This window comes from Clinocottus analis, unplaced genomic scaffold, assembly GCF_023055335.1.
Source record: "Clinocottus analis isolate CAN_PGR_092001 unplaced genomic scaffold, fCliAna1.0.p SCAF_14, whole genome shotgun sequence".
Taxonomy (NCBI): Eukaryota; Metazoa; Chordata; class Actinopteri; order Perciformes; family Cottidae; genus Clinocottus; species Clinocottus analis.
The window spans coordinates 1340385-1364466 of record NW_027175865.1 but is presented as its reverse complement, the minus strand read 5'-3'; the positions used below and the strand labels follow the sequence as shown (position 1 = coordinate 1364466).

At 44.8% G+C, this 24082-nt stretch overlaps 1 protein-coding gene and 1 long non-coding RNA gene across 3 annotated transcripts; one reads left to right on the top strand and one right to left on the bottom strand.

Moving 5' to 3' along the window:
• The first annotated feature begins 964 nt into the window (after nucleotides 1–964).
• LOC137784569 (uncharacterized) lies at nucleotides 965–19089 on the top strand. The gene is made up of 4 exons (XR_011077418.1): nucleotides 965–1131; nucleotides 15317–15505; nucleotides 18178–18333; nucleotides 18431–19089. It is a non-coding gene; the product is annotated as an uncharacterized lncRNA (long non-coding RNA).
• On the bottom strand, nucleotides 2843–23076 carry LOC137784568 (uncharacterized). Of its 2 annotated transcripts, XM_068575346.1 has the most exons (10): nucleotides 22896–23076; nucleotides 19223–19280; nucleotides 18850–18870; nucleotides 18481–18753; nucleotides 17413–17500; nucleotides 16936–17162; nucleotides 15274–15561; nucleotides 13901–14079; nucleotides 8044–8136; nucleotides 2843–6349 (listed from the first exon to the last, which is right to left on the bottom strand). In XM_068575346.1, exons 2-10 carry the CDS (start codon nucleotides 19266–19268, stop codon nucleotides 5900–5902), a joined length of 1665 nt encoding a protein of 554 aa, XP_068431447.1. In that variant the 5' UTR covers nucleotides 19269–19280; nucleotides 22896–23076; the 3' UTR covers nucleotides 2843–5899. The 2 variants fall into 2 exon arrangements, with proteins under 2 accessions (XP_068431447.1, XP_068431448.1); XM_068575347.1 differs by lacking the exons at nucleotides 2843–6349; nucleotides 8044–8136 and adding an exon at nucleotides 11624–12401.
• Between the last annotated feature and the right edge of the window lie 1006 nt (nucleotides 23077–24082).

The window sequence follows — 24082 nt, the reverse complement described above, 5'->3', positions numbered from 1 at the left end:
TTAAATGTGAAGCATTCACAACATGCAGGCGAACCAGTGATTCCTATTAAAAACATCCGGTGTATGACATATATTCCACTTCTGTTCGACTGCATAAATGATGCACGGAGGTTTAACATATTTTCTTGAGATTACCTCACATCCAACGTCTTCAGTTGCGTTGCTTGTTTTTTCAGTAACAGCGGTGACATCGACAGTGACAATACTTCTCCTGCCTGATCATGTCCTAAAACTAACTAGCTGGATCTAGCGCGGCCTCTCGAGCCGTCCTGACCGGGTTTCCCAAAACCCAAACTCTCAATCGGGTGTGTGTTCTGTGACGAGAACGCAAACCTGTAATGTCCCTTAGACCGATGGACACGACGCATGATGAAACATCGGCTTTAAGTCTTTGCATATTCTATGAGAGGATGTTGGAGGCATTTGAAAAAATAACTAAGCAAAGGTCATGGGTTGATTTGGCATTGTAGTCTTTACTGCGTTACTCAAACAAGAGAAATAGTGCATACAGGACTATTTTCAGCGGTGGATTAATACACATGTGGTCTCTACATTGATTCGTCTTCATACTCCGACAAAACATTTTAACAATGTAGATAAAAGCGTGAAGGACGTGACTGTGAAGGTAGATTTGTGTCTTTATTACGCAAGTAAATTATCTGACTGCAAATCCCAAATCTTTGCTCTCAAAATATACGCTCCAAAAAAAAAAAATGCAAAAAAATATTTGCTCTAAAAAAATTTTTTTTAAAAATTACTCAAAAAAAAAATGCTAAAAAAAAACGCTCTAAAAAAATCGCTAACAAAATAATAGCAAAAAAAAGCTTTAAAAATACACGAAAAAAAAAACCTCGAAAAAAATTACGCTCGCAAAAAACCTAAAAAAAAACTTTGCTCTTAAAAAAACCCACTCTAAAAACATTTTTAAAAAATGCTCCAAAAAAATCGCTCTAAAAAAAAAAATCCTCTGTTAAGCGTTTCGTCCCGACTCCAGACGCCACGATGATCGGCAGCCATCTTTTTAAAAGGTGTTCTCTCACCACCGCTCTCAGCTGAACGCCAGCAGTGAGAGGTGATGTGAACAGGCAGGAGAGGATCATGGGAAACCAGGACCAAGACCTCGGCGGCGAGGTGAGGGTGGACTCGTGAGGCCGGCTGTACAGAAAGGCGCCATTTGCATTATAACTATCGGCATTAGCGGTCAGCATCACGGCTGCTGTCCCTCAAGCGATCTACAGGTCGGCATGCAGCAGTGAGGCTAACTCTTAGGTTTATACTGGGTCAGCGGATACAGGTTATAATATCAGAGTATGGACAAACAGTTTGCACGTTAGTAGCAAGATTAGTGCTAAATGTGATGCTACAAAAAAGCTCAGACAATGACGTGTATTCAAGCATGTTCGTTCATTCAATAAATGCACTGGTTTGGGAAGAGGTGCATTAGTCCCAAAGCAAACACTCTGATTATATGAAAGTCATTTCTTTTAGGAATATGTTTTGTAAGAAAAAAAAAAAAACATTCTCAGGTGCTGTGAAATTCATGGTGGGGGACAAAGATGTGAGTACAAAATCATGTTCAAGCAGTAAAAGTGAAATGGGTCTAAATCTTTTTTAAAGGAACATTCAGGCATTCTGCATTCGAGCGATGTTGGCGGTGTAGGAAAACCGCACCTCCTTCCAACTTGAAGGTGTATTTTCTCAAGGTGTTGGAGTGTTTCATCAGTTGTTCCACATCGACGACTCAACTTTTTAGTTGAGTTTTTGACATCATTGTACACCATGTTGGTCGTCTGCACTTCTGTCTGCCTCGTTCCTGCTTATTAGTGTCGAACGGACACGGAAAAACTCTGCAGAGGATGTCGACGAGAAGGCTTCAGCCTGCAGGTGAAGGCTTCAGCCTGCAGGTGAAGGCTTCAGCCTGCAGGTGAAGGCTTCAGCCTGCAGGTGAAGGCTTCAGTCTTCATGTGAAGGCTTCAGCCTGCAGGTGAAGGCTTCAGCCTGCAGGTGAAGGCTTCAGTCTTCATGTGAAGGCTTCAGCCTGCAGGTGAAGGCTTCAGTCTTCATGTGAAGGCTTCAGTCTTCATGTGAAGGCTTCAGTCTTCATGTGAAGGCTTCAGCCTGCAGGTGAAGGCTTCAGTCTGCAGGTGAAGGCTTCAGCCTGCAGGTGAAGGCTTCAGCCTGCAGGTGAAGGCTTCAGCCTGCAGGTGAAGGCTTCAGTCTGCAGGTGAAGGCTTCAGCCTGCAGGTGAAGGCTTCAGCCTGCAGGTGAAGGCTTCAGTCTTCATGTGAAGGCTTCAGCCTGCATGTGAAGGCTTCAGCCTGCAGGTGAAGGCTTCAGTCTTCATGTGAAGGCTTCAGCCTGCAGGTGAAGGCTTCAGTCTTCATGTGAAGGCTTCAGCCTGCAGGTGAAGGCTTCAGTCTTCATGTGAAGGCTTCAGCCTGCAGGTGAAGGCTTCAGTCTTCATGTGAAGGCTTCAGCCTGCAGGTGAAGGCTTCAGTCTTCATGTGAAGGCTTCAGCCTGCACGTGAAGGCTTCAGCCTGCAGGTGAAGGCTTCAGTCCTCATGTGAAGGCTTCAGCCTACAGGCGAAGGCTTCAGCCTGCAGGTAAAGGCTTCAGTCTTCATGTGAAGGCTTCAGTCTTCATGTGAAGGCTTCAGCCTGCAGGTAAAGGCTTCAGTCTTCATGTGAAGGCTTCAGCCTGCAGGTAAAGGCTTCAGACTGCAGGTGAAGGCTTCAGCCTGCAGGTGAGGGCTTCGGCCTGCAGGTGAAGGCTTCAGCCTGCAGGTGAAGGCTTCAGTCTTCATGTGAAGGCTTCAGCCTGCAGGTGAGGGCTTCGGCCTGCAGGTGAAGGCTTCAGTCTTCATGTGAAGGCTTCAGTATGCAGGTGAAGGCTTCAGCCTGCAGGTGAGGGCTTCGGCCTGCAGGTGAAGGCGCCGTGAGTTAAGACCGGGAGCTGAAGGCGTCTGCAGCTTTGTTTCCTTCCTGCTGTGGACGTGTGGTTAAAGGATCGATGCGGCGCTTTGATTCGAGTATTAGTAAGAAACATATTAGCATTTTCACACTACTCATGCAGATCACATATCTTTATATTTACAACAGTGGAGATGATTAATAGTGACATTTTTTTACTCCCTCTTTCTGCCCAGTGGATGGTGGTGATGTCTCAGTGCCATTGTTATGCATATTGCTTTACAATCGAGAATCAGTCGATCCCTTGACCATCGATTGGTGATTAGTCCCCTTAACCTTCTTATCAGAGCTTATCAGAATTAACCTGATATTTACATCAAAAACATATATTCAGTTTTTCCGTCTGCGGCATTTTACCGACACCGATTGGCGGAAAAGATTGGCAAACTTTGAGAGTGTCGGTTTGCCGCGATGAGAAACGGGAATATAAAAGATCCAAACGTCTTCTCATTAGAGTCCAGGCCAGTGCGGGCGGCCATGCACCCTCGAGGAAAGTAGTCTTAACGGTTTGCCTTAATGATCTGCAGTGCGTACAAAATCAATAATTCAATGTGTGCCACACTCGTGATTGAAGCCCAGCAAATAAAGACTCAATCCGAAATCCATTTTCCTGAATAATAATAATTTTACGATAGCTGCTACATATTTGAACCTTTCTATATGGGTTCAATGTTGTGCTTTTCTTATCCAAACACCGAAGATCTGTGTGAATTTCAGTCAAAAAACTGTGTCGTTCGGCTCAAAAATGGATATTTTATGCTCAAAAATTGTCTGAATGGGGCATGCTGAGACTTAAAATGGACGCGGGAGGATTTTCGCACGGTTTCCAAAAGGTTAAATCAGTTAGCTGGGACGCCGCATGAACACACAGCTCCTTGCACCGCATGCAACGGGAACTAATTAGCCAAAAGGAGTCGTTACGGCTGCGGGAGCTCGAGCTAATCGACTCGATATTCACGCCCCTCCGTCTTTAAACGTCGTCTCTTTCTCTGCGGTCCATCGCCTGCGTCTTTTAAGCGGGGGTGTCATTTAGAAGCTATCTGTGCTACATCTCCACCACCACCATCTGTCCTTCTTTTTAAACTCACACACGCTTTTTACAGTAAACTCATTCACACTGTGAACATCAGCTTTTAGGATTACGATGTCCTCGACCCAATAAACGGCGTAACCTGGTCACGAAATAGCCGAATACATGAAGTGCTTGTAAACATTTGACCTTCCCATACAAACGCTCCGTTACCGGTGTGGTTGAGCAGAGAAAACAGGTGGAAATGACAACGCCGGCTATGCTAACGCTAGTCAATGTCGCGCTAACGTACTGACTAAAAAAAGTTTGTTTACTTCCTGAAGCAAAATCGGTGTCGGCCGATGCCACGCTGTTAATTGGCCGGTCTGCGTTTGAGGGGCGGGACCTAGCGAAGGGTCAATTGTATGTCGCACAGTTTGGATTCGTAGCAGAGAAGCAAATTGGGAAGGAATCATCATTTTTGCCTCATTGATATTTACCAGAATTAATTCAGGATTTTGATTCTCTGAGAACGCCCTCGTCTTTTTCCCTTTCCCATCTGTTCATGATCTGAAAGGACTCATGTCCCCACACACACACACACACACACACACGAACACACACACACTCTGGTATATTTGGTCTCGTCCCGTCGGGGCTGTGGGCCGCATCGTTATCTCAAATTGATTCGACTGCTTTTCCAGTCGCTTTGGCGAACAACTGGGCTGCAACAATCAGGGCTCCGTCCGATGGATGGGAGCTGAGATGAAAGGAGCGCGCTTTGAATCATGCAAGTCTTTTATCTGCCCCCCTGAATAGTACCCTGTTCCATCTTATGTCGTCTCTTTTCCCCGCCGCTCCTCACTCCATGGTGTCTCTGAATCGGTCTTTCCCAAAAGAGACCAAGAATCCAATTATGTTCGCCGGAGCTGTTCCAAAAAAAGTCCCAGAAGTGTTGCGCAGCTCCTCTTCCAATTTAATATTTCGCTCTGACAGGGCGAGTGACAACTCCACTGTGGAGGGGGAATAAAAAAAAAAGAGCGATAGCTTTTCCAGTTAGCTGTCGTTCTTGCTCTTGTTTTCTCCGAGAGTCATCATTAGAGACGAGAGGTTCCTCCAGACGACGTCTTCCAGTGCGGCAGATTTGAAACCCCCAAAAAAACATGAGAGAGCGTCGGTGGTCCGGGAGGAAACACAATGGAGGTGCATATCGGTGAAGGCGTCGCGGAGGCGAGCGCTTCTGTCCAAGAGGCCGCGACATTTTGCCGATAATAGAGTGAGTGTGTGGGCGGGAGGAAGTGCATCACGGCGCTGCTCATCTGGAAGACAAAAGTGCTGCAAGGAGGCGATCCACAGCGGAGCGGCTCGTGGAGTCTTGGAGTAAAATAACGAGTGATTCTGACTGGCCGAACAGCCGGACTCCTGTTTGTTTGTTTGTTTGTTTGTTCTTCTTCTCTTTGGTGGAATCTTGTCTTTCCATGTCGGTTGTTTTTCCTGAAAGTGTGAACTTCTCTTTTCGGCCTCGTTGAAGCTCGCATGCATCCAGTCTAACCTAACGTCAGACCCTGAACTATGATATCTACAGTAACGTTTCATTTAAAACGCATGCATTCTCCGAGTATGCACAGTTGTTCTTCTTCTTCTTCTTCCAATACAGCTTGGTGTTTCTCTTTTGCGTCTAATTGGACAGTGCATTTTGTATTGTGCATTTTGTGCGACTGCCTTTTTTTTCTTCTTCTTTTCTCGTAGGCTAAACTGAGCGTCTGACGTCCAAGCATGAATATAAAGTCTCTGATGTTGTTCTGATGCCGTGGTGAAGGACTCGGTGGTGTTTTGGAGATGATGGACGGAGCCGGCTTTGTCGTGGGTGTCGTTCCTGCGTGAGCTAAAAAAAAAAAACGCACACCCCGCTGGATCCCCTCAGGTGCTCTGAGCCGACTCCTCCTCCCGCCCGGCGGCTCCGGTCTCGGCCCCTCCCTCCATCATGGCCGAATCCGACCCGGCGGCGCCCCCGGAGGCCGCTCCGGGCGACTGGTCGCCGGGCGGGCCGCCGTCCGGGGTGGCGGCCGCGAGCGCGCGGGGGCTGGAGGCGTGGCCGGCGCTCGCGGGGGAGTCGGGGCTTCGGGCGGCGCCGAGGTCGCCGTGGTGGGCCACGGCGGCGCCAAAGTAGTCGGGCGGGAGCTCCTCGGTCACGGCGGTGGGGGAGACGGCGTTCAGGAGCGGCTTGTGGGAGGCGTAGGTCGTCCCTGCGTCGGTGTCGCTGTCCAGCGGGAGGCCGGAGGTGGTGAACTCCACCCCGGAGTCGCTCATCTCCAGAAAATTGTCGGAGGAGAGGGTGTGGTAGCGGCCCGGCTTGGACACCTCGAGGCCCTGAGGAGAAGGAAGGATGAGAGGAGGAAATATGAGACAGGAAGTCAGAGGAGCGAGGGGAAAACACACCATAAAAGGGAAGTGAGGGAAGCAACGTGATGGAGGAGAGGTGGCATAGGATGGGTGGAAGGGAAGGAAGAGGTGCTGAAAGATTGAGGTCAGCGGGAAAAAGCAATGTGAATAATTCATGCACATGTTTCTACAAACCATATTTATAGATTTACCTTCCACTCCCATGTAAGAGCAACGCTACTTATTGTTCATGTTACATGCAGACAGGACGCTCTGCATCTGTGAATCTTTCATGCAGCCATTCTGCTTCGCCGCTCTTCTTTTGCACATTAACGCAAGACCTTGGCTCCTCCCACCTTCTCCACTGGAGTCTTGCTTGCACTTTAACTCGGGGTAGTACATTGATATGTCACATATTTTACATATACTCTGTGTGGATTTGTATATTTGTAAGTGTTTATCTTCCCAAAAAATATAATTGAAGTCACTTTTTTTTCCTCTCGCCCAAATTGTTGACACTCTGTTCTTTGTCATTGCTTATGTTATTGTTCTATTCTATTGTTATTTGTTTGTAGCGTGGTCGGGAGCAACGACAGCCTCTCATTGTGCTTCCCTGCGCTGGAAAATAACCTTAAAGCTGCTCGGTGCTGAACCCACTTCACGCCGCTTACAGGAACTTCCGTTGCGTGTGGATTTTGGCGGCGCCTGTGGTCACAAACGGTAGTGCAGCGGGGTCTGACAGTCTGCCCCTATCAGGTCTGAGTCTGTCGTGTTTGTACTGAAGACAGACTGTGAAGGTTACGGCCGAGAGGACGAACCCGCGACGTCAAATGTTTAGTCCGGTTATAACCGAGCTGCCGAGTTATGATTCAATGCTTCAATCAAGAAATCTGAGAGAGCTTCTGCAGTTTCCTTCTGATCTTCCAGGTCAGTGCACGTGATGCCTGAAGAGACCTCGACCTCTTTCCCTGCCTCACTCTTTATTTATTTATCCCACAAAAGGTTTAAACATTAATCTCCTTCGTGTCACCGCTGAGTCGAAGGTTGAACGGCCTTTTAATTACGCTGGGCGTTGACGGGACTTTCAGCAATCTAAAACACAAAACTCTAGCTTTTGAATCAGTTTTGTGTTTTTATATTATCGTATAACGGTGATTTGTAATCAGGTTTTTAGATATTACTCCATTTCTTTCATGTCTCACCTAACAGCCCCGCTTGTTTCCTTGACTCAGAGACCGAACAATCTCATTAGCTCCTTCCCCGCCGGACAAAATTAAAACATCAATTACTAATTTTTGCCTCTTTCCCCCGTTGCTTTCTTTGTGATCTCAGCCACAAATTGGGCTCGTCTTTGTCCGAGCGGCGCTCAGACGTCGCCCCAAATAAGTCTGCACCGCGTTTGAAAGAGAAACAGAATTAACGTATGTTAAAAAAGGAGTACCCAGGGTTACATTATAACTGTTTAATAACCCTGTTTTTCCGGGGTGGCAGACAAGAACTAGAGTCTATTCCCTTTAAAAAAAACTGCATTTATGCACCAACTCTGGTGGAAAAGGTGAGGAAGGCGATGAATAGTTGTAAAACCAGGTGTGACCTTTTGATAATTAGTTCCATTGTGAATGATTGATCTTATATTTAAGTTATTGGAGCGCGACTCCGCCCCTCTCGGTTACAACACTGACCTTTATCGGGACCTCTGTGCTCTCCGTTTGCTGCTCGCACACAGACTGCATCAAGGAATCCTCATTGAACCTGTTGTAGGCCTCATGGACCACCTGCAGACACACACACACACACAGGCGCGCACACACACACACATACACACACACACACAGTAGACGCCTCAACATGTGGCCACAACAGCGTAATGCGCTGGCAGCTGAGCAGCTCGTCATCAAATATACATGGACACTTTGTGCCAGAGAGGACACACACACACACACACACACACACACACACACACACACACGAGGCACGTGGAACTACACAGAATACACACTTAAGATACTGAAGCTTGTGTGACAACACTGAGACAAGACGTTTGTCTTCGTGGTCGGGCCGGAGGTTGAGAGGAAGCCGAGCCAAAAGGAGGGATGTGATGTTTGTGAATGTTCGTTCCATTGAAGAGCAAGAGGACGACGAGAGGGGAGGAAAGGATGGACGGAGAAGAGGAGGAGGAAAGGATGGATGGAGAAGAGGAGGAAAGGATGGATGGAGGAGGGGAGGAGGAAAGGATGGATGGAGGAGAGAGGAGGAGGAAAGGATGGATGGAGGAGAGAGGAGGAGGAAAGGATGGACGGAGGGGAGGAGGAAAGGATGGACGGAGGAGAGGAGGAAAGGATGGATGGAGGAGAGAGGAGGAGGAAAGGATGGATGGAGGCGAGAGGGGAGGAAAGGATGGATGGAGGAGAGGAGGAAAGGATGGATGGAGGAGAGAGGAAGAGGAAAGGATGAATGGAGGGGAGGAGGAAAGGATGGACGGAGGGGAGGAGGAAAGGATGGATGGAGGAGAAAGGAGGAAAGGATGGATGGAGGGGAGGAGGAGGAGGTGTAGGAGGAAGAGAGATGGATGTTGATGAAAGCGCAGGTTTTCGTCTTGAGAGCATAGTTGTTGTTTTTTTAGAGCAATTTTTTTCTTTTTTTTTTTTTAGACAATTTCTTTTTAACATTTTTTTTTTCGACAATTTTTTTTAACATTTTTTTTTGACCATTTTTTTAGAGCTTCTTTTTTCGAGCGAGTTTTTTCTAGACAACTTTTTTTTTCGAGCGTTTTTTTTTTTGGAGTGTATATCTTTTATACGTTTGATATGTTGATGAAGTAAAGTATCAGGAAGCAGCAGAGTCATCAGACGATACACATGAGGACGAGAGTGAAGGAAATACCACACCTCACAAGAACGAAGGAAGGAGAAGAAAGAAAAGAAAAGGGAAGCAAGACCGGTGGAGAGAGGGAAGGGTTCCGTGTTCTCCGTGTTCTCCGTGTTCTCCGTGTTCTCCGTGTTCTCCGTGTTCTCCGTGTTCTCCGTGACGTTGAGGCCGTCTGCTGTCATCTCAACCTCCGCTGTCCGACACAAGCTCGCGTCAGAAAGTTCCCACACGCACAACAACATTATTTTTATGAGCACACACATTGTTATGTCAACACATACAGGAACAAACAGTACACACAAACACACACACACACACACACACACACAAACACACACACACGGAGGAGATACTCTGGGAAGAGTGAGCTGCTGATTTGACATTTATTGCACACCGTGGTGACGGACGGTGAACTGATAAATGTAAAATCAGCACGCCGCGGGGGGCGTTTCCATGTCCATGGCGTGTCCATGGCGTGTCCATGGCGTGTCCATGGCGTGTCCATGGCGTGTGCATGACGCGTGTTGATCTGTTGCTTTGATAAAAACCGTGAACATGAAACACGGCGACGTCGTCGTTAAAACCACAGAAACCAGACAAACACAGACGCACATTTAGAAACAACACACTGAGGATCCACCACACGCCAAACTAGCACACACACACACACACACACATACACATAGAGAGAGACACACACACTAACCTTGTAATACACACCACACAATAAGAACAACACAAAAGACATATGAGTGTGTGAATCACCACACACACTGAAGACAATGTTGATGAGGAACTACAGGTCTGAGCTGCTCATCAGCAGAGGAAGGGAAGGAGGGAGGAAGGAAGGAAGGAAGGAAAAGAGAGAGAAAAAAACAAACAAAGGAAGGAAGGAAGATGGAAGAAAGGAAGGAAGGAAGGAAGAAAGAAAGGTAGGAAGGAAGGAATGGAAGGAAGGAATAAGGAAGGAAGGGAAAGAGAGAGAAAGAAAGAAACAAAAACAGAAACAAACAAAGGAAGGAAGGAAGATGGAAGAAAGGAAGGAAGGGGAAGAGACAGAAAGAAAGAAAGAAACAAAGGAAAAAATGGAGGAAGAAAGGAAGGAAGAAAGAAAGAATAAAAGGAAGGAAGGAAGAAAGAAGGAATGAAGGAAGGAAGGGAAAGAGAGAGAAACAAACAAAGGAATGAAGGAAGAAAGAAAGGGAGGAAGAATGAAAGGGAGGAATGAAGATGGAAGGAAGGAAGATGGTAGGAAAGAAGGAAGGAAGGAAAGAAAGAAAGTAAGAAGGAGAGAGAGAAACAGGGAGGCGAGCCTCTGCATGTGTGGCACACACATCGTGTGTGTGTGACCTCCTCTGAGGACCCTCGTCCTCTCAGAGCAGTGTGTGTGTGTGTGTGTGTTAGACCTCCTCCTCTGAGGACCCTCGTCCTCTCAGAGCAGTGTGTGTGTGTGCGTGTGTGTGTGCGTGTGTGTGTGTGTGTGTGTGAGACCTCCTCCTCTAAGGACCCTCGTCCTCTCAGAGGAGGTCTGGACCTTATCTATCGTCTTACTTTCTCACAGCAAGGGAACTTCCTGTCTCCTCGGCGAGCGACAGAGCGCCGCTCTCCGGCTTGCTTTCAGAAACGTAAGACGTCGAAGAGGAAACACGGGATTGAATTACCGGACTGAAGATGGACGCCTTAGCGCCGTGCACCCCGACCTGGTCCAAACTGTGTCTCCAGTCCACGCGGGCGGGCGGAGCTCGTCCAATCAGCATCGAGCTCTGGAGGCTGAATATGGACGGCGGCGCCGGACGCCACGAGCGTTTAGCGCCGCCGTTTATTCAGCCGCCGAAGCTCTTCACCTCTGATGTTGACGTCACATCCATCCCTCAGTTAGCAATAAACACATAAGTACGTGTATTTACTGAGATGGTTAACATCTTTTGTTCTTGAGAGATCACGCTGGTGTTTTTTCATGTCATCGTTTAGAAAAGTGACGATTTAATAATTTCATGGTCACTATTGGTGTCCGGCTGTGGGAGGAGGGAAGCTGCCAAAATCAGAAATAAGTATATAAATGACTAAATGTATTTAAATACATTATTATGACATTAAATTCACCAAAAAAAACATATTTGAAACAACATATTAATCTTTCCTGTTGTCTACAGAAGAAATGTATAAAGAGTAGAATATTAAAGTAAATAAGTTTGGGAAAATGTTTATGTATATGTTTCTATATATATATATATATATATATATATTATTTGTTTATATATATATATATTTACATATATGTATATATATATATATATATACCTATGGACCACATACACATACACACAAATATAAAATATATATTTAAAATATATATATATATATATATAGAAATATAGAAATATATATTCTATTTTCTATTTTTATTTTGTATATATCTGCCATCCCTGCTCTTCTTTTATTTTCTTTTATTACTAATTTTGTGTTTAGTTTATTCCACTGATGTCGATGTCTGTAAATGTGGGACGCGACTGCGACAGAAAAAATTGAACAAATAAAAAAATGAATTGACGGAGGAATACAACATTTTAAAATGTAAAAAACAACTCCAAAACAATCGCAAAAACAAAGAAACACATTAGAAATGAACAAAAATGAATGGCAACTTGTTCATGTTCATTTAGTAGCATAATAGTTTATTTCTGTAGTTTCTTTTGGCAGCTTCTCTCCTCCAAAGCTAACGTGGTATCTAACACACTAATAGACTGAAACACACTACACATGCAGCGCAACAGTCAGAGTCGCAGAGACAGCTTGTCCCAAGTTGTGGTGCCAGATCCACTCGAGGTAATTCATTGACTTTTTGTCAAATGAGGTCTTCAATCAACTCGTATCGGTGCATTAGGATTGATCGCAGTTTCTCCTCCGTGTCCTGGATGTGTATCTGTAGCGTGAGTTTCTCTAATGGATTGTTTTTTCCTCTAAAAAAAAATACTGAACACAGGTTTTCTGAAACTGCCACCAATGCTGCTGACTCAGCGAGTTGATGGAGGAACTGGTTTGCCCCCAAAAACCAAAGAAAGAAAAGAAATAAAGGAATCACACGTCTCTCTAGACACCAAAGGAGGAGCAGAAGAAGAAAGAAAGAAGGCCAGGACACATTTCTCTCACCAAGAAGAAGCTCCGCTTGAGGCTGAGAGGGAGAAACGCAACGCACAGGCAACAGCGTTAGCTAGCGGTAGCATCGTTAGCTTTTCAGCCGCCTCTAACTGAACCAACATCATTAAGAAACATCTCAAATAATAGGAATAACATACAGACATTCCCACACAACCCCGGAGAAAGCTCATGGAGTCAGATTGAATTGAATTTAGAAAAAAAACAAAATATGAAGCCGACTGAGGAGCAACTGCAGAGGATAAAGAATACAGCGTCAAGGTGTGTGTTTTAATGCTAATACCTCAAAGTGTGTTTACAGTGCAACGGATCTAAAGATGCACTGATACACAGAGAGAGAGAGAGAGAGAGAGAGAGAGAGAGAGAGAGAGAGAGAGAGAGAGAGAGAGAGAGAGACAAACAGAGGGTGTGACATCACACACAAACACTCAGTTGTTCAAAACCTTCAAATAATCAATCGACTTTTTAAAATCTTTGATCAAGACCAAGATGGCGCCCGGCACCTGCTAAAAAGTCATAATTATGAGATAAAAAGTCATAATTATGAGATAATAAGTCATAATTATGTGATAATAAAGTTGAAGTTCTGAGATACAAAGTCAGAATTGTAATCTGTTGAATTTAATCTGCAGTCTGGATGATTTGACTGTGGATGCTGGGAGAGAAGCTTCATCTCTATTTCATACGAGTCCACAGTTTGTGAAATAGATATATATTTTTTAAAGAAATGAAATAGTCCCGGCTCTTGAGCCGCTCTCCCCGGACGGGGTCCTTTCTGAGCCCGAGGGTTCTGGTGTCTTCTATAGGCGAGTCATCTGCTCGTTAAGGGGAGTTTAATTGGTCCATAAATTCATTTGGTGAACTAATCACCGGCAGACGGGTTTGGAAAAACAATTGGAGGTTTTTAGTCTTTGTCTCGTTATTGTTCTTACGCTCGTCTCGATCTTTAAGATCAGAACCCTAACAATTAATTCCTAAGTAAAACTTGCATTGAGTTTTATTGTGAAAAAAAAGACCTTTTTAAGAAGGTCGGAAAAATGGTAATGAAAAGCTTTTTGGAGGAAATGAACCACTTAAAAAGAAAGAAAGAAGGAACGATTAATGGCTCAACATTACAATAAACCAGGAACAATGCTGTGCTGAGTCTTTGTGTAACAACACGGGGACGTGATCGACACTACCGGCCTGATCAGCAGGATGTAGCTGAAGCTATAGTTGCTAAAGACTAGCGTCTCTGGAGGGATCGTGTACTACAGTGACTGTTCGTGTGAGAGAGAAGCAACCCGGGGATCAGTACAAGTACCATGTTTTTAATTTGGCTGCAGCGCTGCAGGGAGGCGCAGGACCATCTGACTCCCGCAGCAGGAACAGAACACTCCTCTACTTTTTAAAATGCACAAACCCCTCTGACACCCCACATGACAACCGCTAATTACGCCTCAAGGGGGCCCGCCAGTCTGCCAGATTATTCCTCCATCAGCGGGAGCGGCGGCGGCGCAACGGCGTGGACGTTACCTGTCTGAAAGCGTCGCCGTCTCCCTTGGTGGGCTGCTGAGCGAGCAGCGTCAGCTTCCTGTTCTTCTCGTTCCTCTTGTGCATCCTGTAGACGCAGGACAGCAGGCACAGCAGCAGCATGGAGGCGATGACGCTCAGCAGGCACAGCACGGCCATCGTCAGCGGCGGCAGCTTGTAGGCTGAGAGGGAGGACGAGACAAGACGTCTGACATGTTGCGTGCTGCTGGACACCGGATACGACTCGTTCTCACACCACTGTGATCAACACAAGGCGCGAAAATCACAACTCGTCTTTTCAGGAAAAGAGTGCGGTTGATGTCGTCAGCTACAATCCCGCCCTCTCACTCCGTATGGGCTATCTCCTACTTTAACCTTTTGGAAACCGTGCACGCCCATTTTAAGTCCCAGCATGCCCCATTCAGACAATCTTTTGGCATAAAATACGTAATTTTCCATTTTTGAACCAAACGACACAGTTTTTTGACTGAAACTCCTTCCTAACAGGACAAGACTTTGTTTTATTGTGATTTTTGTTGCAGATTCTGATTCTTTAGGTGCTAATCTTTCCAAAAAGGTGTCTTATTGACGCTCCAGGAGGCTTTTTTGGGGAATCTGGCTCATATCATGCTGGATGTTCATAGTTAAGATCAAAATATCTTTTCAAAGTGATTTTCTTTTACAAATATACATTTTTTTCCCAAGACTTTGCTGAACAAATGCATACAATAAACACAAGTATTGGAAGTAATTTGGGGTTCCTACAATGACTCAAACAGGGAAGAAGGGGTCTGGAGACAACACTGGTTCTCCACTAGTTAAACTACGTTAGCCTGTCACACACACTCACCCAGCACTGACCAAAGCTGTGTTACAGGCCACATGTCGACCTCGTTCTTTACCTTCATATCCTATTAAGTAATTGCCACTGAGTTGCATGAAGCCTTTGGTGGGGGTTGGACGATATCTCTGGTTCTGCTGCGTTGATTTTTAATACTGTCTATCGTGCAGAGATGTTATTATATGAGCGCAAAGCTAAATGAGTTCTATTTCAAGAGATGATTCTGATCTTTGCTCACTGACGCTTGTAATCTAATTCATCTCAAAAAAGGCTCTGAATATACACAAGCTTTGATTGACACACACACACACACACACACACACACACACACAGCCTCCATATACTTCATCACGTGATTTATTACAGTTGCATTACTGTGATTGACTGCCTGTGATGTAAACGCTTTCAATTAACACAATCTATAGCTGCTAAGAGACTCCTTACATGCAGCAATCACTACTTATTTTTTGTCGCAGGTTAAAATGAGATTTAGAGCGTGAGCTCACATGTTCAGTACGTTGATCGCTTCTCTTACCTTCCACCTCGACGTGGGAATGAACCACGGGAAACCCGTCCAGGTCCGTCACTTTGAAGACGCCCGTGTCGGCCGTGTGGACCTTCTTCAGGACGAGCTGCGTTCCCTCCAGGATCAGCCGGCCCTCCAGCTGCGGGTCCAGCGGCGTGGCCAGAACCCCGCGGTCCAGGATGAGCCGGTCCTGATTGTCCGACTTGCGCCTGTAGACGATGCTGACGTTGGAGTACGGCAGGTAGAGTTTTATCTTCAGGTTTTCTCCGTGGGAGAGCTCGGCGAAGTCCTGGTGCTCTGCAGGAAAGAAAGGTGAACGGGTGTTAGCTTAATAGCTAGCTTGTTGCTCTTTCATTAACGGTTGACTTGTTGGTGCTGAAATAAAAGTACTTTTCAAACACAGGTAGAGCAAGAACACGGAGACGAGGTTTTCAGGATGACGTGGTCTACACCGATGTTCTTCTGCACGGTTGGACAACTGAACACCGGCAACAAATGCGTGTCAACATTAGCATAAACATAGCTAGTGTCATAGCTACATATGTTGAAGATTATTAGTAGTATTTTTGTAATAAATGTACAAAATACATATCTCACGTACAAAATAACACAATGTACAAAATAATAATAATCTTAATAATGATTTAAAATAATAATAATAATCTTCAACAAATCTAATTTTACACTAGCTATGTTTATGCTAATGTTGACACAAAAAACATTGCTAAAGATTTTTACATTGCTATATTTATACATATATATAAGAATATTATATATATATATATATATATATATATATATATATATATAATCTTCAATAGATCTAATTTTACACTAGCTATGTTCATGCTAATGTTGACACGTCCTCTGTTAGTGTGGACAGCTTGTAGCTAAAGGTTGCTAGCGATTCACCGTTAGCAGTGATAGCATAAATAACTAAACAAATGCATGCACAATCGCACCACCATCCTGCAAATGCGATGTAAATGCCGTGATACACATTTTACACACAGATACATTATTAATTAGTTCAATATGTACCATATTTGGCCATTTTGGTTATATTGAAGCTAGCATTTAGCTGAAACCTCCACTGTTTCACAGAGCAGTGCGCAGTTTACAGAGGAAGCACGATTCCAGGATTATTTGACAGTACAGACACATGTTCATAAACCATTGTAACCATTGCAGTCATTTATAATTCATATTTTGTTCCCTAATCTTCATCGAAGTAATTGCTCCCTTGATCTATTTTAATCTACATTCTTTTCTTTATTGCCACAGCGGCCAAGTATCCCTGCAGACAAGTTAGAGCTCATTTAAAATACATTCATAAAGCACTTATCACCTACTCGGAGATTCAGGCATCTGGTCTTCTTACAGGTAATACTCATGAATTAAATAATGCAGATGCAGTTCTTCAAAGGCCCACATTAAAATTAGCAATGTGAGAAACACGAATAAAAAGCCCTGTCAGCATCTCGATGACGAAGGTCTCTGCAACTATGAACTATGCAGATGTGTATCGTCGCCTTGCTCATCGAGTTAAGTACTCTGCAGACGTCGACGGCGTGCGTCACGCTCGCAACACGGAGCATCTGAAAGAATAACGGCACCTGCACTCGAGATTGACGGATCAATCAAAGCTGAGAGCGCATCTCTCATCCTCACCTCGGACATTCAGACAGTTCCTCCTCCGGATTTTGCCGTCGCGGTCCAGCACCGTGAAGCTGCCCTCGTCCGTCATCCGGACCGCGTGCAGCGTCACCCGCTTGTCCGACACGCTGAGGCGCCCGGCGTATTTCTCGGCCGTCACCGCCGTCAGGTTGTACAGCACCACGGCCGGAGGCTCTGTTGCGTCATGTGCCACGGTCTGGTTGAGCTGAATGAGACCGGGCCTTGTGAAGAGGAGAGAGGGCAGAGGAGAGTGAACCACGTTCAGTTCAACCCAATCAGCAACGTCTCTAATTGCTAATTGACCTGGTGTGACATCACTGATTGGAGGTTGATCAAAACTCAGCAGAGACGCTGCATTTTTCTGTCCTATGTATACCACTTTTAGGTTTAAAAATGTTTACATTACAAGGCAACGGGTGCATGTGAGTAATGTATGCAAGATCTTTCCTGTCCACCTCTCGCCGGCCGTACCTGAACTCCAGGGTGATCGGGACCTCCACGCGGTTGAGATGGATGTGGTAAGGATCTCCGTACTTCACCACCTGCTCCACAGCGCAGTCTGGTCAAGGAAATAAAGGTCATTTATGACAGATGTCAAAGTCAACTGAGTACGAATCGACTCTGCTGTCGAGCAGAGACACAAAAGGTTTAAACGGTTTCATGGTTGGTTGGATGATTCTTTAGAAAGGTCGACGTTAAGGTGTTTCAGAGCATTACAACAGCCGTGAACAACTTATTCCAATGGAGTGTGTGTGTGTGTGTGTGTGTGTGTGTGTGTGTGTGTGTGTGTGTGTGTGTGTGTGTGTGTGTGTTCATACAGCGGTTTCAGCTGATAAGCCACCCTGACCAGGGCGGGTTAGCCCTCTTAGCATCGTTAGCTACTAGCCGTCGCCGTGTTAAGAGCCATGTGGAGGCTAAAATAATAAAATAAAGTCAGAGGACGAGGTCTTTGCAGGGACAGACCCCACACTTATTTTGTGTATGAGTCTATTCAATGTTTTTTAGAAAAATTATACTCATTCTGCCTGTTAGACAACATAAGATTTGCTCAATTTTACATGATCTATGGTGATTTAACAAACAGCAAGCTCAATTAGCATATTTGTCGTCCCCCATGTGTCATAAATGCTCCATATGATACTCTATGTTTGCTAAGGATGTATTTGCTAGCTTAGCGTAGTGGTAAGATAAATGGATTGTACTTGTTTATCTCTTTTTTTCGTTCATACGCCGCAGGAACCGCCTGCGGGAGTGATTTGGGGTTAAGTAACGTTGCCAAGCACTATCAGAGCCGGGGATCGAGCCGCTGATCCTCAGATTGAAGCTAAGATTAGCCCCACTGTTCTTGTAGTTAGTACATCAGAAAAACAACTCAAATGGATGATGAAGCAGGTTTCTAAATCCTTCCACAGCTCCATATTTGTTTATTTCCTGCATTTCTCCAGTAAAGAAGTCTTTGTAGCCTACAAGTTTGTTTCTCCCCCTTCAGAGAGCAGTCTTCAGAGTTCAGACGGACAACCTCCGCGGCGGACATCTTACCCCTGACGATGAGGACGAGGTGCTTGGCTGCGTTGGGGCTGTTGGTGTTCTTGATGACGTACACCCCCTCGTCCTCCTCCTGCACGTCCTCCAGCACCAGGTGGCCCAGGGAGTTGATGCGGCCCCGTGGATTCACCACCTGGCCCCGTCGCAGCAGCACCACCTCCGAGAGGCTGTTGGTCCTGGATTTGAACACGACCTCGCCGAGGTGATCGGGCGGGACGTCGATGTGAATGTCCTCCCCGAAGAAGGCGGTCCTGTGTTCCTCTTTGACTGATCGATGGAGACAATCGAGATGTTTTCATTAGATTTTCACACTTCATCGGTTCAAGCTTCCCTCGTTGTGCATCGCAGTCCAAACAAACATACCTTTCAAAGATGCTGACACAACTGTGGGAGGAGGAGGGGAGACAGAGAAAAGTTAAAATGCATCTTTTTCTTGTGGTGCTGGTTTTTACAAAGACGGCAAAACAAGTTAATTTGTTCTTATTGGGGGGGAAAAACACTTCCCCATGAAGAACAAGAGCGTTTGAAATGTAAATGCATCACTTAATGAAAGCTAAAAATAGAAGATGAAACAAATACATGTAAATTAAATTAACAAAATAACTTCCTTTGGTGTGTTTTTCACAGAATCTACGTTAATCATTGCGCTGAAACAGATTCTGCTTTGCAGGAAGTCGGTTTCAGACGCTCCTTTGACCGAACCCGCTCCCAAGTGGCTGATGATGTTTGTGCTTACCGGTGCAGAACAGGGCGCTAAGCGCCGCGGCGCTGATCACCTTCATCCTGAATGGTCTCTGGAAAAGAAAAAAGGAAAACCACACACACACACAACCAATTAAAAAAATAATAAGCTTATTAGAGCATGATTACGGCTCCAAAGCATCAAATCACAACTTTTAGAAAAGGAGACATCTGCCATATTCATCTGACTTACTTCTAATAAAGTTCTGCTGCTAATTTGGGCGAGTAAATTACATTAAAGGAGAATTAAAAAATCCCTTCAGCAAAGTACCGAGCGTGCCAATTTCAATCTGTGATTTCAAGTAGAAGAGAAGATCTTCACCACCCCGCTGCGCCAAAGAGCATTTCACAAATTAGCTCTTCAGAAACCTGAAGGGACGGCACCGGCAGCACCGGCAGCACTCAGTAGCGGTGCCGTAATGTAAAGTGACTATTGAGCCACGTTTTAGCGGAGAGAGCCAAAGACGAGTCAATAAGCTCTCCACTCACAACCACAAACCAGAGAGCGACTTTAAGCAGAGAGGGAAGGCCCGAAGAGACGCAGGAAGGGAAGAGAATCGGTGACGGGAGGGAAGGTTTACTAGAGAGCAGGAGACGTGCACGGTGGAGTACGCGGACAAATTTATTGTTTCTAAGTACATTTTCTGACTGCAAATCCCAAATATTTGCTCTCAAATCAAAAATCTTTGCTCGAAAAAAAAAACACTCGAAAAAAAAACGGTCTAAAAAAAAATGCTGAAAAAAAACACTCGAAAAAAAAAACGGTCTAAAGAAAATACGCTTAAAAAAAAAACGCTGAAAAAAAACACTTGGAAAAAAAAACGGTCTAAAGAAAATACACTAAAAAAAAAAACTAAAAAAAAACGTTAAAAAAAAAACGGTCTACCAAAAAAAACAGCTAATAAAAACCGGTCTAAAAAAAACGCTCTAAAAGAAAAACGCTCTAAAAAAAAACGCTCTAAAAAAATAACGCTGTAAAAAAAACAACAACTATGTGTTTCCTGATCTTTTCCCATTCTCTATGACAACAGCCCCAATAAGAAGAAGAAAAAGTCTTTCAAAGGAGCGACTGAGTCATTTAACCTTTAGACTTTCTGAACCTTCTATTTTTATTCCAAAGGCCAAAAGAACAAAACATAAGTACTTTACTTGAGTATTTCCATTTTCTGATTTTTAAAAATCCTTCTCCACAATACTTTTTTAGTAACTTGAGTTATTTGCATTATCCAGATTACAAATACAAAAGAGTCTCACTTTAGAAGTTATGATGTATTATCACAGTGAATTCGCGACACATCAGTATATAAAATCACAAAGTATTTCTACACGAGTAGTACTGCTTCCAACACTGCAAAGGCCGGATGATACTGTGTGTTTGTGTTCACTGCAGCAGAGTGAATCACTGCATCTTTACACTCTGAGAGACGGGACAATTAAAGAGCCATCTTCTTCAGATGAGGCATTAGAGTGCGAAAAGGGAGGAAGCCCATCAACGCTCACTGTGTGCACAGCAACAGACACAAAGTCCTGAATGACGCCCGAGCAATAAAGTGGGCAGGAAAAGGGCTCAAGAGGCTTTCAAGTCCCTGAGCAGAACACAGTAAGCAAAGCAATTTTTCTAATCTGTGTTTTGTGAAGCCGCTTTGAAACGACGGAGACGTCAGCTTTTTACATGTGTGCTGATACACAGGTTTGATTCATTGATGGGGAAAAGGCCCAGACCCTTAGCCTTCCACGACAAAATGTCAACTTAAAGAGACATGCACCAACCAGCAAGAAACTAAAAAAGACACAAGAAACCATGACAGAAAAGACACAAAAGAATTTATCAAACTCAAACTGACTTTAAAGAGACACAACATGCTTACAAATAAACTTTAAATGACTACAAAGAGACACAACGTGCCTACAAAGACACTTTAAATGACTACAAAGAGACACAACGTGCCTACAAAGACACTCAAACCGATTATAAAGAGACACAACATGCCTACAAAGACATTCAAAATGACTACAAAGAGACACAACATGGCCACAAAGACACTCAAAATTACTACAAAGAGACACAACATGGCTACAAAGACACTCAAAATGACTACAAAGAGACACAACATGGCCACAAAGACACTCAAAATTACTACAAAGAGACACAACATGGCCACAAAGACAATCAAAATGACTACAAAGAGACACAACATGGCTACAAAGAGGCTTCCTCAGAGCGCTGTAATTACAAGGTGGCCGTTCTGAAACATCTGTTTTCACCACGAGATGAAAGCATCACTTCTTGGTGCCATGAGGATGTGACCTTTGACCTCTGTTTTGAAGCGCTGACTGTAAGCGGGGTCACTGCTCTCCGGTCATAAGCGACCCGGAGGGGCCGCTCGCTCGTCTCCGTGTGACACACGCAACACGCAGCAGTGGTGCGAGGCGAGGAGGTTACATCTTTCAGGATGATCTCATCAGCTGACATCCACCCAGGCTGAAGGAACTTAAGAGCCCCCCCCCTCCCTCATCCCTCCGCTCCCACACCAACCATGAGGGCGGTAGCGTCATGCCTCCATCCTCCTCGTGTTACAGCGTTGTCTCTCTCATCTCTGCTTCTCTGAAACACTTAGCGCTGCCTTATCTTTCCTTTTTTTGTGTCCTTTTTTCCGCTCTCTGCTTGATTATCCTTTAAAGTGATTCCCATTCGGGTCGGTGTGATCGACATGCTGGTTCTCTGCCCAAATATTCAGGACCCACAGCTGGTGTGGTGGTCTCTTCACTCTCTCTCTCTCCCTCTGTCTCTCTCTCTCTGCTGCTATCTGCTAATCCCATTAGCCTTTTTGCTCATAGATGCAGATCCTTAAATTCAAGATCCTTAAGTTCAAAACGGATATTTCCATTCTTTGTTATGGTATTATTTCAACACCAACACCTTTAATCTGAATCTCAATGCCACCTTAAAAGCCCCCCCACCCCTCCTCTCTGTCCCCCTGCACTTTCCTCTTCTGCCCCCCCCCCCCCCCCCTCCCATTGCATGCAGTCCATAATGCCAGGAGCAGCTGCTGGTGCTGGTGCAGCTATGGGTGTGTCACGACTGGCATGAATGGGGCTGTCCCGTTACCGTGGGGGGGGGGGGGGGGGGGAGATGGTGGAGATGAGATGGGGAAGTCGGGCTTTAATGCTGAGCATAACAATATTAGTTTGGATCTCTAGCAATATAGAAGATGCATTCTCCCCCCTCCTCACAGCTCGGTGGCGGTTTGGTCTTCCATCATCCCATCACGCGGTTAAAGATAAGATGGATCACACACAAAAAAAAAATTCAACTAATCTGCAGGTATCACGAGCTGCACCCCCACGCGCCTCTTCCAGACGTGACGGATACTTTGAGTCCGCGCCGCGCAGCGCCCGAGGACATTGCGTAATCCTTCCCAAACGGGATGGATACCCCGGTGCGACGCCGGGGTTCCTGTGGATGCTTCCCGGGCAATAACACAACACGTTATCAGTGTTATTCTGGTGGTTACACACCCCAAACCCGCACCGTATAGCGCGAGAAAATAGTCATAACAGCGCGGGGAAAGCTGCAGGATTTAACCCACTACCTTCCTTTTGAGGGGGGATTCAGGGGGGAGCGATATTCCTGTAATATACAAGTATAATTGGATGATGATAATTACCTTCGTCAAACCTCGGATCCTATAATCCTCGGACTGGGAGGGGCTCGGGAGTGCTGGTTCCAGGAGATCGCCTCTCTTTCTTCCTCTTCTTCCTCTTCTTCTTCCCCTCTTTACTTCGTAAATCCACCCCTTCACCCCTCCGACGACTACAGCAGCTCAACACTTTCGGCTACTGTCGGGCTCGTGGCTCGGCGGCGCTCGGGTGTTTCCGGAAAAAGAGTCGCTTCCTGGCTCGGAGCCACGAGCAGCCGCTCCGCAGTTTGGGGGCGTCGCACGCGCACGGCATCCCCGCGCGTGACGTGAAGCTGCAGTTTGAGGTATGTGACCTCTTTGAGGAAAGTGTGTGTTCAACACATTCCTCATTTTAATGTGAAATCCTTTGAAATGTTGTTTACCTTTTTCTATTTCCTTTATCTATTCTTCACATCTTCTTTTCCTATTTTACATTGTTGGTATTTGGAAGATTTACAAGTTGTTGTTGTAAAATTAACAAAGATCATAAAATTGCTTTATTTCACATTGTAGCTCTTCTGATCTAAAGGCTCATGCAGGAGCATTAGATAGATAGATAGATAGATAGATAGATAGATAGATAGATAGATAGATAGATAGATAGATAGATAGATAGATAGATAGATAGATAGATAGATATGGATAGATGATGGATGGAAAAAAGCTATAAAAAAAACGCTCTCGAAAGAAATATCTGCTCTAAAAAAAATCTGCTGTAACAAAAAATGCCACAAAAAAACACTCAAAAAAAAATCGAAAAATAAAATCCCCAAAAAAACGCTCTCAAAAAGAAAAGTTAAAAAAATGCTTTAAAAAAACGCTCTCTTTAAAAAAACTCTCTAAAAAGCACTCTAAAAAATAAAATTTGCTCTAAAAAAAACACTCTGAAACATAACAAAATAATTGACTTACAAACAAGAAATTTGCTCGTGTAATAAAGACACAAATCTACCTCCATACACAGACGGTGTCACAGCCTCAGGTTCAGCACTTCTTCACAGGACTTTATGGGATCGCATATAAAATGCTAATTGTTTTCCCCCCTTTAAAAAAAAGGTCATATATTTGAAATGTGTGTCAAGAAGCAACTAAAATGTCAGAATGACTTAGTGTGAAGTCAAATGGAAACAGAGAGATGTAGAATTGATGTGCTGTGATTGGATGTTTAATGAAAC

What these genes read in the sequence shown, in the direction of transcription:
- LOC137784568 (XM_068575346.1), bottom strand. Translation starts at nt 19,268, where the DNA reads ATGAAGGTGATCAGCGCCGCGGCGCTTAGCGCCCTGTTCTGCACCG. An exon ending in TTCCCACGTCGAGGTGGAAG is followed by an intron (nt 14,080 to 15,273) that starts GTAAGAGAAGCG and finishes CCTCCCTCTCAG; the next exon opens with CCTACAAGCTGCCGCCGCTG. An exon ending in ACGGCGACGCTTTCAGACAG is followed by an intron (nt 8,137 to 13,900) that starts GTAACGTCCACG and finishes GTGTGTCTGCAG; the next exon opens with GTGGTCCATGAGGCCTACAA.